This window comes from Mus caroli, chromosome 11 (genome assembly GCF_900094665.2).
Source record: "Mus caroli chromosome 11, CAROLI_EIJ_v1.1, whole genome shotgun sequence".
NCBI lineage: Eukaryota > Metazoa > Chordata > Mammalia > Rodentia > Muridae > Mus > Mus caroli.
The window spans coordinates 103,575,363-103,589,814 of record NC_034580.1 but is presented as its reverse complement, the minus strand read 5'-3'; the positions used below and the strand labels follow the sequence as shown (position 1 = coordinate 103,589,814).

At 45.3% G+C, this 14,452-nt stretch overlaps 1 protein-coding gene across 4 annotated transcripts in view; it reads right to left on the bottom strand.

The window, feature by feature from the left end:
* Positions 1–14,452, bottom strand: part of Helz (helicase with zinc finger) — a 139,875-nt gene that overhangs the window by 10,805 nt on the left and 114,618 nt on the right. For all 4 annotated transcript variants that reach the window (XM_021176881.2, XM_021176882.2, XM_029483195.1 and 1 more), the window contains 5 exons: positions 12,739–12,946; positions 10,295–10,374; positions 5,702–6,314; positions 5,091–5,325; positions 3,008–3,524 (listed from right to left, as the gene is read on the bottom strand). In XM_021176881.2, the coding sequence (XP_021032540.1) occupies positions 3,008–3,524; positions 5,091–5,325; positions 5,702–6,314; positions 10,295–10,374; positions 12,739–12,946 (1,653 nt within the window). The remainder of the gene's footprint in view (positions 1–3,007; positions 3,525–5,090; positions 5,326–5,701; positions 6,315–10,294; positions 10,375–12,738; positions 12,947–14,452) is intronic.

Sequence of the window (14,452 nt, the reverse complement as noted above, 5' to 3'; positions counted from 1 at the left end):
AAAACGAACGGTCGAGAGCGGAGAGAGGGAGAACAAGCGACACATGGGAGAGCCCGCTGTTTCCTAAAGGAGCAACCCAGAGCACGTCAGGGAAAAAGTCCTTCCAATGTAAGCTATACGCTTACTATACTTCAAATAGAAATCTAAAGGTTTGAGAGGTATATAAGGCAGAGAAAGAATTGACAATGATATTCTAAACTTCTAGTAGGAAAGTCTCAAAACAGTCTCGCCTCCTCTTCCACACAATATAGAAACAGGAAGAGTAAGAGGGACGTCACACTACCTCCAGGTTCACAGTGTTGTCACAGCATTAAGCCTCGTCTGAATTGAGAGTGTCACTCGGGTACAGAACAAGACTGCAGGAGAAAAACAAGCACCAAGTCCAGAAAGTGACTTCACTCCAGGATACCCTGGAGAGTGGCTTCCTCAGAGTGAGACTATCAGTCATCATGCAAAATGAACATTTTCACACACATCAAAATCAGCCTTCAAGAGCAATCGTTCTGTGTACATGTATGTGTAAGCCTACATGTACACATGTGCTCTATGTGCATGCAGGAGCCTGCAGAGGCCGGGAGGGTGGCTGGTCCTCTGGCGCTGGAGTTGTAGGCAGTTGTGAGCCACAGTGGGTGCTGGGACCCTGGTCCTCTGTAAGAGCAGTAAGTGCCCTTAACACTAGCCATGTCTCCAGCCTGGGAAAACTTTCAACGGCACCCAAAAGTCACCACATCCTGAGCCCTTGGAGGCGGCCAGCTAAGACCGGAGCTCTGCGGACTGCATTTGCTCTTCACTGAAACAGGAACACAAGGCAATGCTAGGTGAAGACTCTGTTGTTTGACAAGAATGCTAGGTCTAGTTAGCAGTAGAGCTCCAACTAGTGCAGGGACAAAGACAAATCCACTCAAGGTAAGCGGTTAGGGTAAGCGTTTTCATCCCCTGAAATTAATCTGCCAAGGTTTCTGGCAACAAAAGAATCCACAGTAGGGAAAAAAGCAACTTTCTTTGAATTGTTAAAGTTAAAGAAATTGCTTTAAATGGTTGGAAATAAACAGTGAGAGCATATGCCATTCACTGTGGGAGATGATTCATGAAAAATCACTTTGAACACACAGAAATTACCCTAATACATTGAAAATGTCAAAAATCCACAATGTGGTAAAAATAATGTTTTCCCTGTCAAAGAATTTCTTCAATTGCTGCAACTTAGTCATCACTCACGAACCCAGTGTAAGAAGCAAGATGACCAAGTGTTTTTGCAAAGTGAAAGAAGTCAGTGACAAATGAAGACGCCTATTTATATACTCACAGTGACACAAAGAGACCATCACTGAAAACATGAGAGAACAAAGAACTTAAACTCCAAAACCATGGACAACTTGAGAAGATGAGGGATCCAAGCAGATTTACTCAGTGTGAAGAGTTACTTGCAAAGCATACACTGTGACTGACGCCCATGAGAACTGGGACGTGGTCCTCACACCGGTGTTAGGAATGCACCCAGCAAGAGAGGTGAGGCCACACTTGGGACTGGGAAAGCAGCTCAGTCCTTCTCCTTAAAAACAACAAACACTCAAATGCATCAAACAACACTCTGAGCTAAGAAACTAAAAGCTTGCAGCTTCTATGAGAATATTTAGTCAAGAAAAACCAGAGAATTTATTTCATAAAAACAACAAATTCTGTGGTAAGGGTCATATTCTCTGCTCTCCAGCTCTGTGGCAGCCTTGAAAGTTAGCCCTTTCTTTTCTGCAGGGAGCAGAAGAGGCCTCGTCCTCATGGAACTAGGATTTGCTTTGACTCCCCTCACGACTCACTGGAAGATTACATCAGAACATCTGTTACCCAGCTGTGGTGGCTCAAGCCTGTAATCCCGGAGCTCAAGAAGGACAATTTCTGCTTCAAGGCCATCTCAAACTCACACTGAGATCCTGTCTCAAAGAAAGATGTTTAATTCACATTTCACAATTGCCTGGTATGGGAGTGTATGCCTGCAATCCAAGGGTGAGAGGCCAAGATCAGAGGACTTGAATACAAGACCAGTTTAGGCCACATACTGAGCCCAAATAAAAGTGTAACTTTACCTTGTCTTAACAAAACACCTCAAAACAATTACCTACCATCCCTTTACACACTCTGACCCTTAGTGCTGTAAGCTAACTGGAAACTGCTAGACAATAACAGTGTACACATTATACAATTGGGAAACTTGTTTTGATGTGTGTATGCATGTTTTGCCTGCAGATTTCTAAAGGATCCAGAAGCAGCAACTGCTCCCTTGGAACTGGAGTTACAGAAGGTTGCGAATCACCATGTAGGTGCTGGGAAGTGATCCCAGGTCCTATGGAAGAGCACTCAGTTCTTCAGTGCTGAGCATCTCTCCAGCCCCATCTTGGCAGTTAACCCCTGAAATCACAACAAGCTTCCATCAGAAGAGAAGATGAGAGAAGCTTCCATCAGAGTTATCACCGTCAAAGCTGCATCTGTCTCCCGATACTCCCTTGGCAGCCGGCCTTATGTTAATTGACTGAATGTTCAGGCATTTGGAAACTGGTCTTACTGTGTGCCTACTACCTTCATAAATATCATCCTACAAAAAGCTCAGGAAGACAGAGAGAGAACCAGTGCTTGGAACTGCCACTCACTAGAAATAACAGTACCTTTAAAAAGTACTAGTTAGCAAGATCAACCTAATAAGAGATAAGCCACTAAGGCCCATGTCCTGAGATTAGAAAGGCCAACACTATTCAGATATAGAGTCCCCCAATGTAAAAACATGCCAAAACAGTGATAAAATACTTTTAAGTGACTTCACGTTTCAACAATACCGCATATAAAACCTGGAACAGCACAAAAAGATAAATGTTAAAATAATTCGCAAAAAAGATTATTTTTTAAAGATACTCTGTCTGGTGAAACATCCTTTTGTCAAGTGGGTAAACACGATTCCCAGGGGCAGTGTCTGCTCACAGCCAGCTAATCTCGAGACAGAAGAGCACAGAAAGGTTACCTCTTCTAGGCTGGGGAGCGAAGAAGCAGACACTGTTCGAGCTGACAGTGGGTGAAACGGCTCTTGACCAACCGTGTGCTGATGGTTCTGGATGTGTATAAAAGGGTTCTGCGGTGGCCTGGGAGGCAATGGAGGGAGGCCACAGGGAAAGCCCGGCCCTATTAAGTGACTCTGCTGCAAGTTAGCAAAATTCCATGCTCCTTCCGGAGCCAGGTATTTCAGAGGAGGAGGGGCAAGGTGTTCAGATGGCAACGAGAAAGGGGAGCCAAAGAGCTGCGGCGGGAGGCGCTGCGGGAATGCTGGGCTGTTGGCTACTTCGATGTCTCTGCTGCTGTCATTAAAGTTAGCAAAGTGGCTACTGTGGTCTGTGGAGGAAGGGGGAGACGGGGCCGCTGGCGGACTTCTAGGCTGAACTTGTCTGTACTGCAGAAGTCTTGACTGAGGCGGAGGCATTTCAGCTAGTTCTCCAGTGTCACCTTGATCCCGATGGGACAGCTCTCTGAGTAAGTCTTGAAACCTACATGGAGACAGAGGGTATGAAAGAAGGCAGTGGAGAGTCCCCACCACATTAAGGAGAGCAGAGTCAACCTCGAGTGTCATTTCTGCAAACCAAATTACAGGACCTAGTTAGGGTTGGCATTAATTAATCCAAAACTGGCACCCAAGAGTTACTGAATCCAAAACTGGCACTCAAGAGTTACTGAATCCAAAACTGGCACTCAAGAGTTACTGAATTCAAAACTGGCACTCAAGAGTTACTGAATCCAAAACTGGCACTCAAGAGTTACTGAGCCCATTGGGAAAGACAATTACCTAACTGCTTTTTGGGTTTTGCTCTTTGGTTGGGTTATTTTTGTTTTGTTGTTGTTTTTGTTGTTTTTAACCTTTGCATGAAAAGATCCATTCTTGTTTCAACATAAAAACCGGAAAGGGGCCGGGCGGTGGTGGCGCACGCCTTTAATCCCAGCACTTGGGAGGCAGAGGCAGGCGGATTTCTGAGTTCGAGGCCAGCCTGGTCTACAAAGTGAGTTCCAGGACAGCCAGGGCTATACAGAGAAACCCTGTCTCGAAAAAACCAAAAAAAAAAAAAAAAAAAAAAACCGGAAAGGGATAGGGAGACAGCTCAGCAGATATAGATGCTGGCCACTAAATCTGACAAGGTGAGCCCTGGAAGACACACTGTAAAAGGACATGGACTGTCTTCTGCCCCCACACACACACACACACACACACACACACACACACACACACACACACACACACAAGTACCCAAAAATCAGTAACTAAGAGGCTAGAGAGATAGCTCACCAGTTAAGGACACTTGCGCTCTTACAGAGGACTCAGGTTCAGGTCTCAGCACCCGTGTGGTGGCTCACGACCACCTGTAACTATAGGGATCCAATGCCCACTTCTGGTTTCCTCAGGCACCAGACATGCACACAGTGCTCAGACCATGCATGTAGGCAAATTATTCATACACATGAAATTTAAGGAAAAAAAAAATCAAAATAAAAAAAATGTATACTTTAAAAATAGAAAAAAAATGTTAAAACAAAATAAAACAAAAATGAATTAAAAAAAACCTTTAAGGGCCACAGTAACAGTGGGCGTTGTTCAGAAAGGATGAAGAAGCCGTTCGTACAAAGTCACATGATGCTGGCCACAAATACAGTCAGTTAGGCATGAACCCGGAGAACACCTACAGCTCCCGAAAAGTATCTGCCTACTTGATAGAACGTTAGTAAGAAACTCATAGTTTTTAAGTTTTAACTACAAATTGACTTCTGTCCCCATTATCCTTTAATTTACTAAATAAACAAACAAACAATAAAAATACCCATACCCAGTTTCTTTTGCATAACAGATCATAAAGCAAAAGCTAAGGTTGTAGATTTGGCCCAGATTGTAATGAGAGCGCGTTCTAAATTCTCCATATTTTAGAGTCAACTAAGAGAACTGTAGCAACCGCCAAGGCCCACACCAGGGCCACTTGAGAGCGGCTTCTAACCTGAAGCTAAAAGGCTACAGTGAGGCAGACGACACGCAGGCAGTGATCAGGGCTGGCCCTGGCCTGCTGGAATACCTTGAGAATGTTGTCTCTGTTTCATCGTCAGCCCTGCCGGCGACTTTCCACTCTGCCCTCACTGGTGGCTGGTGGAGGCCAATGGGTGTCTGGGGAAGATGCGGGAGGTGAGGATGGTGATGGTGTGAATAGGGGATGCCGCCCTGGCTCAGGTAGGCGTGGTGCTCACTCCACTGCTGTAGCCGCGCCTGCTGCTGCCTCAGCGTTTCCAGAGCTACACTTCCATGCACTCGATCTGCAGAGGCGGGTGGGAAAGGTCGATTTTGTCCATTTGGAGCTTCAGCTTAATTTCTGCAAAGACTTTTACATCCAGATTTTCTCCACAAAGACAAAGAAACAGCTACAATCTAGCTGGGTAAAAGTAAACATCCCATAGCCCACAGCTTTGGTGCTGCCTCTCCCTCCTTTGTGACAGTGTAAAGGGTGTCAACTGGATACTCATTATACACATAACACCTGAAGTCAAACTGTTATACTAACTGGTTGGGTTTTCTGGCATTATCTGGAGACATGAGTCAATCTTAGCCTACACTAATACCGTATAGGACATATCATGGTTAGCAAATGACCGGGGAACACTTCAGATATGACATTGTGACAGGGAAGCTTACCCAAAGCTTCTTCTATAGGCAATCCTGGAGAGCTCTCATCAACGAAGTTGTTCAATGGTGATGCCAGGATGGGGCCAGGCTGTGTGATGGCTCTCAGTGGACTGTGGCCATCGGGCAGCCCGGGAGGGGGCGGCTGCTCAGGACCCACAGCCTCTGCAGCAGGAGACTGTGGTCGGTGAGCAACTGCATTATTGAAAAATGCATTGGTGGGCCCTGCCTGAAATGCAGGAGAGAGTTGAGGTGCTGGCTGTGGGGCCTGTGGAGGTGCATGGCTCTGCTGCTGGACCACCTGATTTGGCTGGGGTGCCACCTGATTTGGCTGGGGTGCCACCTGATTTGGCTGAGGTGCCATCTGATTTGGTTGTTCAGGCAAATTATTATGTTGCTGATTTAACAAGGTGTGTGGCTGGGAAATGGGAAACGGCGGCCTGGGCAGCTGAGGCAGTGGATGAAAATGGCGGCTAGGGATTGCATACTGAGCGTGCGGTGCAGGGAGAGGAGGATTTATGTGTCTTGGGTTGAGATTATCTTTTCGAGGAAATTTAGTGTTGGAATAAACAACACCAGGACGGGATTCAGGACTTCTGTTCTGTGGATTTGATTCCAAATCAACCTAGAGGAAAAAAAAAAAAAAAACAGAAACATTTTTTTAACTGCAGAAGCCCCAAGTTTGGTGGCTTTTCATCCTTTCCCAACCACACCCCACTTGAAGGTTATATAACAAGCTCTCTCGCTCACTCTTTCTTCAGGATGAGAATTGTAGGTGCAGACTCAGTTACCTGCATATATTCTCATAAATTAAAAAAGATGACAGGAAACACAGCATATTAAATGTGAACCTGAATAAAAAGCTGCTACCATTTTATTAGAATGGCCACTCTGACCCCTGCTACACTATTTCCAATTTCACAGTTTCTCCCTTAGAAAGAGAACCATTAATTTCCTTCAGATATAAATCAATAAAATGTGCTCTTTTCCACTGATTTTATGTCTTGATATATCTAATCTACTTCAAACAAATCAACATTAATAAAAACCATGTCTCTAGCAAATTTCAAGTGGAAAAACAGGTACCACGGCACCTTTATAGAACCATAATGGCAGCTGACTTTCGTCATAGTTTGTAACTCTTTATCTTTAACATTTGTGGAGGGCCTACTAAGTGCATTGTGCTTGATTCTGAAGACTGAAAAGCAACACGGACATGAAGTCTAAGCATTCTTGCTCAGCCCTTTCCAAAAACAGCTTGCTAATCCCTGGCCCAGAGTCCAGCCAAGGTCCTATGCTGACACACGAGACACTGAAAAGAGGGGGTGGTCGTGTGAGATACTAGGACTAAGAAATGTAAAGGCTTCAGAAAAGCAATGGCTTCGGAGCTGAACATTTCAAAAGGACTGGTTGCTCTAGGGAGAGAAGGATGCTCTAACAGACTGAGCTGTTTAATCCAAGGCTGAGACAACAGCTGCACAGCAGATGTGGGGTACGCATGTTGTGTTCAGAGCTAGAACTTCACTTCTTTCCATGGTGGTTTCCCACTCTTGACATCAATTATACTGACTGACTCTGCACTGAGCACACATCGAGTCTGATCCCGCTAAGCTTCGGAGAAGCACTATCAAAAGGTTTGACGTTAAAGAGCACTTCTGTCCTGAAATGCAAGTCTGACTGTATGTGCTGTGAAAACCAAAAACGGTGTGTAAAGTGGCACCTTTTCTTTTCCAGCTGTTAAACCTCTCCATCAACTGCTATGTGTCACCTTGTAAGTTTCAGTGCTAAAATGGTCAGTGAGAACTGCAGGGTGTTTGCTCTGCTAAAGTCTGAAAAGCTAACCAGGGTGCCCAAGAAAACAAGGCTGAGTGGGGGAGGCGCCGGGTTTCTGATGAGAGCTAGGAACACTGACCAGGGCATCCCCGCCGTTAGCTGCAGTGCCAATCACACACCAAGAACAGCCCCACCTTAACACTTATACCCTCCGGTCCTTGAGAATCAGGCCTGGCCTTCCTGAGCAGTTGCTGTCCATGTTGCTCACTCCTCAGAACCTACCTGAGGCTCTTCATAAGTACACATTTCCTCATAGCACTCAAGAGTCTTGGGGATGATGAAGCTCCATTAGCTAGGGACACAGCTCTCTCAAAAAGACACTGTTAGCATGCACACCGCAAACATGACGCCATGGTTACAGGTCATGGTTGTTTATGGGTAAGTAGCTGTTTTAACTGGTCCCATTACCTGTGACTTTGATACACACAGGAAGCTCATAACCACAATACGCTATGGTCTTGAAATGGGGATGTGTGGTGGGAGAGGCTGCACAGAAGTGCTCTCGAGCATCCGTGTTTGGAAAGGTTGTGAGAGATAAACGCATGTCAGCACCCTGAAGTGGAAGCAGCAGCACCAGACAAAGTTGGAGGCAGCATGGTTCTAGGTGCTATCAAAATTAGAATCATGGCATTGTCTTTACATTTCTGCTATAGATCTAGCAAGGCGACCTGATAGTCAAGTTTCATTTCCTTCATATCCTGATGCTTTGCTTTGGGGCCCAAAAAACATGAAAAAAGTACTCCAAGCTTTGTTTAATTCAGTGCCTTGGTATTAGGAGGCATAAGACCTGGGGCAGCTGGGTGACGGTGGTAGATACAGGCTGCTTCAGACTCTACTGTTAGCTTGCTTCCCCTGAGCACCCCTTGGCTGCCTCCCTTACACTGCAGTCCCTCCTACCACTTGTCACTCAGAGATGCTCCTGGGATTCTTGTAACTGGAGACAGAGAACCACTGTTCCAGCAGAAGACAGAATCTAAATTACAAGTCTTTCTCAGTAAGTGGGTACTTAAAGACAACTCAGACTAGGTTATGGCCGTCAACCATAGACGTCAAAGACAAGTGGGACCACACAGAACTCTGGGAAATCACAACTCAAGGCCTCAGGTCATGAGGAGAGGTGAGATGGGAACGTCTTAAGACAGAAGTTCATACACTAGGAAGGAGAAATAAAGTCCACAAGTTCAAGTCTAGACTTTAGTGCTTTTCCATGCAGACTTGTGCACAAGGGAGAGGGTATCCGGTTTGTCCAGTGACTGTTCTTTAGAGAGCTGGACCACTATATTGTGTGTTTGCTAATCATTGACTACAGTCCCAAAAACACCTTGTGAAAATGTTATGCCCTATGTAACAGCAGAGTAACATAAAAATAACACTACATTTTATAAAACACAAACAACAACAACAAAGAAAGAAAGAAAGAAAGAAAGAAAGAAAGAAAGAAAGAAAGAAAGAAAGAAAGAAAGAAAGCCGTGTAACAGAGTTGCAGGAAGAAGAGATGTTGTATTAAAGAAAGTAATAGAAGTAAAACAGCCAAATGCTGAACACCCCAGAACTATGAGCTGTGGGAGACAGTCCATGGAGCTCACAGCTGCAGGGAGGTGCAGAGAGCTAGGTCTAGCCTGTGCCAGTGTAGGGAGAAACAAAAGACAAGGCATTAGGGGTGAAGGTATCTACCTACCTACCTATCTATCTATCTATCTATCTATCTATCTAAGCTTTTGTGGTGCTGGGCATTAAACAGGGTCTTGTGTGTGCTAGACCAACACCCACTCCCACTGAGCTACAGCCCCAGGAGAAAGCATCTTCTGAGAACCTCCTGGGCTAGAGTAACTGCGCAGCAAGCAGGGTGAGAGGAGGATCGATGGGCAAAAGAGTCTGCACAGCAGAGAAAGGTGAGAACATGGAATCAGTGAGGTGATGGGACCAGGGGAGACTGTAAACTCCAGAGTATGTCATCTAAGGCTGGGATGACAAAGCAAAGAGGCTTAAGGATGTATAAAAAGTGAGACGTGTTGTCACGTGGTGGTGACAGCAGTCATCTCTACATCAGGAGGAAACAGGCTGGGGAAGATCACTAAGGAACATGGACAGAGGAGCACTGCACAAGAAAGGTGGGAGCCTAGCCCTGCTGACACACGAGCACACGAGCTGCCAGCCGCACTAAGCCAACCACTGACATGGTCCTCTCTAACCTGCCCCAACACAAAAGCATGAATGACAGACAAACGGGCAGACACAAAGGTAAGGATCTACAGAGAGAGGACAAGGCCAGGCACTAAGTAAGTCACTGCCACAGTCCTTCCCTGTCTAAGGTCACGGTCAGTGAGACACATCTTCTTTATCATGAGGAGTCTATAAAGTCAAGTCTATTGCTGAAATAGAAAATCCAAACTGGAGACATGATGGTTCATCGGTTGCCCAGGCTTAATTCCCAGCACCCGCCTGGTGGCTCACAACCATCCAGTTCCAGGAGCTCTGATGGCTTCATCCAACCTCCACAGGCACACATGTGGTACACGTATATACATACAGGCAAAACACTTATACATATAAAATTAATACATCTTTAAAACTTAAAGAAGAAAGGATCTGAGGAGATACGCATGTGCAAAGGAAATAACATACTGGCAGACAGCGGGAGAGGAGAAAGGGGGCACAGGCCACTGAGTCACCCTGAGAGAAAGTGCGTAAGAGACTCAAGAGACCCAGGAGATGCTCTGGGCCAGACCCTCCCTCACCCCAGAACCCCCTCGGTTCCCATGAGCAGCATACCTGCTTGGGCTCTGTAGGTTTCTTCTCTGGTGTTCGGATCTTATTAATTTCAGGTCCAGGGTTATTTGTATCAGTTTTACCTAAGAAAATAGTTTTAAACCTCATGAGTTTTCTCCAGTGAATGTGACATTGCTAGCGACTGTTCAACACTAGACAGAGCAGAGTCGTTTAGCCATCGTGCACTCACTGCTAAGGCTTTACCCTACTATGTGCATTCTACTCCTCCATTCTCAGAGCTGCAGTTTCTCTGCAAAATGGAAGAAGTTATAAATGAAAAATGACAGGGCAAACAACGTGAAAAGAGCAAATAAAAAAGAAAATGGTCCACTCTCCAGGAATTTACAGTCTCATATTTTAAAAACCAGACACATGAGAGGCCTTGGCATTCCTGCCTGTTTACAAAGGTTCAACACTTTGTTCAGTTGCAAATATAATTAAGCAAAAATCTAAATAATTTATCAGCTCAATTTACTGACAAACTCTAACCTGATAGTAAGAGTTTGGATCTAAAAGCTCCCTGAAGGCCCAAGTGTGAACTGCCTTGTTCTCCAGCCTGTGCTTTATGGGGAAGAGGAAACCTTAGGACATGGAGACTACAGGGCAGAAGTGGATACTGGGATTCCTGCCCATCTCTCTTTGGCTTTTTGCTTCCCTACTCCCATGAACTGAACAAACACACATGCCGTCATAATGCACTGTGCGGCCACAGCCCCACAACAGTGGGACAAAGCAAGTATGGACTGAATCTGTCAAAACACATCTTTCCTTTTTAGAGATTGTTCATCTCAGGTACTGTGTCACAGTGACCGTGAGCACATGGTGAAGAAAGATATTCCAAAAGAAATCTAAATTATAGTTTGCAAACATTTTAAGCATAAATAGGCCACAGATTACACAGAAAGCAAAATTACAGTTTTCAAAACCTGATTGTAGTAGCCTAGACTAACTTTCTCAGAGAGGAAAAGCTTTCCTCTCTGAGAATTCAGCCCGGTTTCATAGAGGCCTGATGCAGGCACGTTCTGAGAGATGACGTGGCAGCAGCTCTAGGACCTGGCAAAGCAACCATCACGTCAAAGCTGCCTCACCACTGATGTCAAGAAATGAGGATGGTAATACCCAAGCTAAAGACCAATGGGCGGCCAGAAGATTAAACAGTGTGTAAGAAAAACTAGGCAAGCTAAAGAGTAAAACAGCAGAAACTAACAAAGCCGAAACACAGAGCCTACAGGGTCTCATTACACTGTAGCCCAGGTTAGCTTGGATTTTATAATCCTCTGGCCTCAGTCTTCCCGGTGCTGGGATTACAGGCAAGCACCTCCCACCCAGTACATGGCTCTATCTTAATTTTAAGAGAAATTACAAAGTATATTGAACTAAATAAAAATAGAGCAATAACATCTCAGAATCTGGACTGCATTAGCAAGGAAGACAGTTACGCTAAGAATCATCGAGCTTCTGCCACACAGCACGTCAGAGATTTCACACTTAATTCCTTTTAAACCGAGAGAGATTAAGGCCTAAACACATAGGGGCACATGCATTCTGTCCATAGACTCAGAGGCTCAGTGTGGTTAAATTCCCAAGTCTTCCAAAACTGCTATAAAGACCTAACGTAACCCAAATCAGTGGTACAGCGTTAAGTTGGTGGTGTGGTGGTGAGCAGAGCTGCCTTCCAATCAAAAGCTCTGCTGGTTAGTTCTTGGGTTTTTTGGTTGGTTGGTTTTGGTGGTTGGTTGGTTGGTTGGTTGGTTTGTCTAAGATAAGCTGATTCTGAACTGTGTATGGCAAACAACCTGGACAAGACAGACAGAACAAAGCGGGAACACTTAGGAAAACCCCACACAATGCTAGAGTACTCAGGGCGGCATGTCTAGCATAAACACAAACATGTGCCAATGAAAAAGAGCTGATTAGCAGGGCGTGGTGGCGCATGCCTTTAATCCCAGCACTCGGGAGGCAGAGGCAGAGGCAGAGGCAGAGGCAGAGGCAGAGGCAGAGGCAGAGGCAGAGGCANCAGAGGCAGAGGCAGAGGCAGAGGCAGAGGCAGAGGCAGAGGCAGAGGCAGAGGCAGAGGCAGAGGCAGAGGCAGAGGCAGAGGCAGACGGATTTCTGAGTTCGAGGACAGCCTGGTCTACAAAGTGAGTTACAGCCCCAGGGCTACAGAGAAACCCTGTCTCAAAACCCCAACCCCACCTCTACCCCCCAAAAAAGAGCTGATTCTAGCTTTGAGGAAGCTCAGTGGTGAGAGAACAAACTTTTCTATAGACGATCCTGGGGCAAATGACCACAGACACGTCAGCATAAACAAACCAACTTACAGGATCAGTGCCTCAGGCCTCATCTCACAAAACACACACACACACACACACACACACACACACACACTTAAGTCAAGGACCTGGCACCAGGGCTGAAACAACAGGTTCCCCAGGACTGTGACCTACCATTTCGGTTTTGCTCCTGCTGATCCTTCTCTGCATGCTGATTCTGTGGCTGGCCTAGGCTGACAGGTGGGTGATGGCCAAGACCATAAGGGATCGGCGACCCACGTCCATGCGTGTGTAATAGGTTCATATTGTAGGCCATTGCTGCCTGGTGTGTGATAATCCGAGGGTCAACTGCAAACCTACCCTGGTACCCTGTCCATGGCACCTAATTATTAGGAGAAACAAAGTAATTGAACTGAGTAATGTTTCTGAACACAAACGGATACAGTGTTGCAGATAAGCAGAAGCAACTACACAGAGATGACACTTCACCCCACTACTGTTCATCACTCTACCGTAGCAATGGGTAGGACTGCGATTATGGCCTTACTGGCCAAAACCTGGCTCTCAAAGTCATTAGCAGGTTAGGGCAAATGGAGAGTTACAAGGAAATGAGGACTTGAAAACTAGTACTTATTCCCCAAGATATCAAAGCAGTTTATACTCCTGAATCATTCCCCCTCCACGTGGTGGTACACGTCACAGAGCATCATGAAAATGATCTTCTCAAGTCAAACTTCACAGTTCCATAGTTTAACAGACTGGGTCTAAGGTTGGAGGAGAAAACTAAGGAGTCCCAACTCAAAGACGGGCTACTCTAACCTTACGTGAGTAACAATCATTCAAGGCTCATGGCAGGCAAAACTCACACAGATCATTATTTTAATGATTTTAATGAATGCTTCTGATGGACTCAACTCTACCTTCAGTCACAGAGGCAGAAGAGCTTGCCTAGATATGCATGATCATTACAGGGATGAAAATGACAACTGCCGCTGTCACTGTTTTAACTGGTGGACACAGACTCTCAGAGATCTTAGATCCTAAAAGCTTCTGTGACCTAGTAAAATGAAATAGAAATCCTGACAGACAGACTATTTAAAGCAGACCATGTATCATGTTGCCAGGCTGTCCAGAAAGAAATAGCTACAATCAGAAGCTGCTGAGGCACAGGCAAGAAACCCTCACCTCCGACCATACTCTGCTTGGCTGCCAGGCTGTGACCTGCCACAGGCTGAGAATGCTTGCAGTTCAGCAATTCTCTTTGTGGGCAGAGGCAGGAGTGCCAAAGCACTCTGACAAGATCACCTCTCACTGAAATTAACTCACTTCAGTCAAATAAATTGTTTCTTCGGCTAAAACTTCTAAATTTAGAAATATTCATGTCTCTACAAGTTAAAAAAAAAATCACCAAACATTTCAAAAAGGAAATAAAAGTGAATTTATGAATCAGATGGAAGCCCTCTAAAAACCTCAGAATTCCGTAGTGTAGCTCTAATATGTCATACATCGTGGGATTACCCAGACCAACTGAGACCCAAGAGAACTGAAGGTCTCTAAGAGAACTGAAGGTCTCTGGCTTCCCAATAACCCTGCTGCTTAGCAACAGTTCGTGACTGAGAATAAAATGCAGAAGACGAAACAGAAACATCAATTATATTGCTCTCCTCAGAGGAAAACAGTTTAGAAGATTTCAAAGGCTTCTGAATGAAAACAGGAGAGCCACAGACTTCTTCATAGTCTCGGCTAAACCAACCAGTGACATTTAGTCATCCACATCTCTGGTCATTTCAAAACTTAAAAATTAAACGTGAGTCACTTTATGGATGCTGGAGAGGCAAAAATAAAATAAAAGCATGTGGGTGTGGCTCAGCAGTGACTGCTGCATACA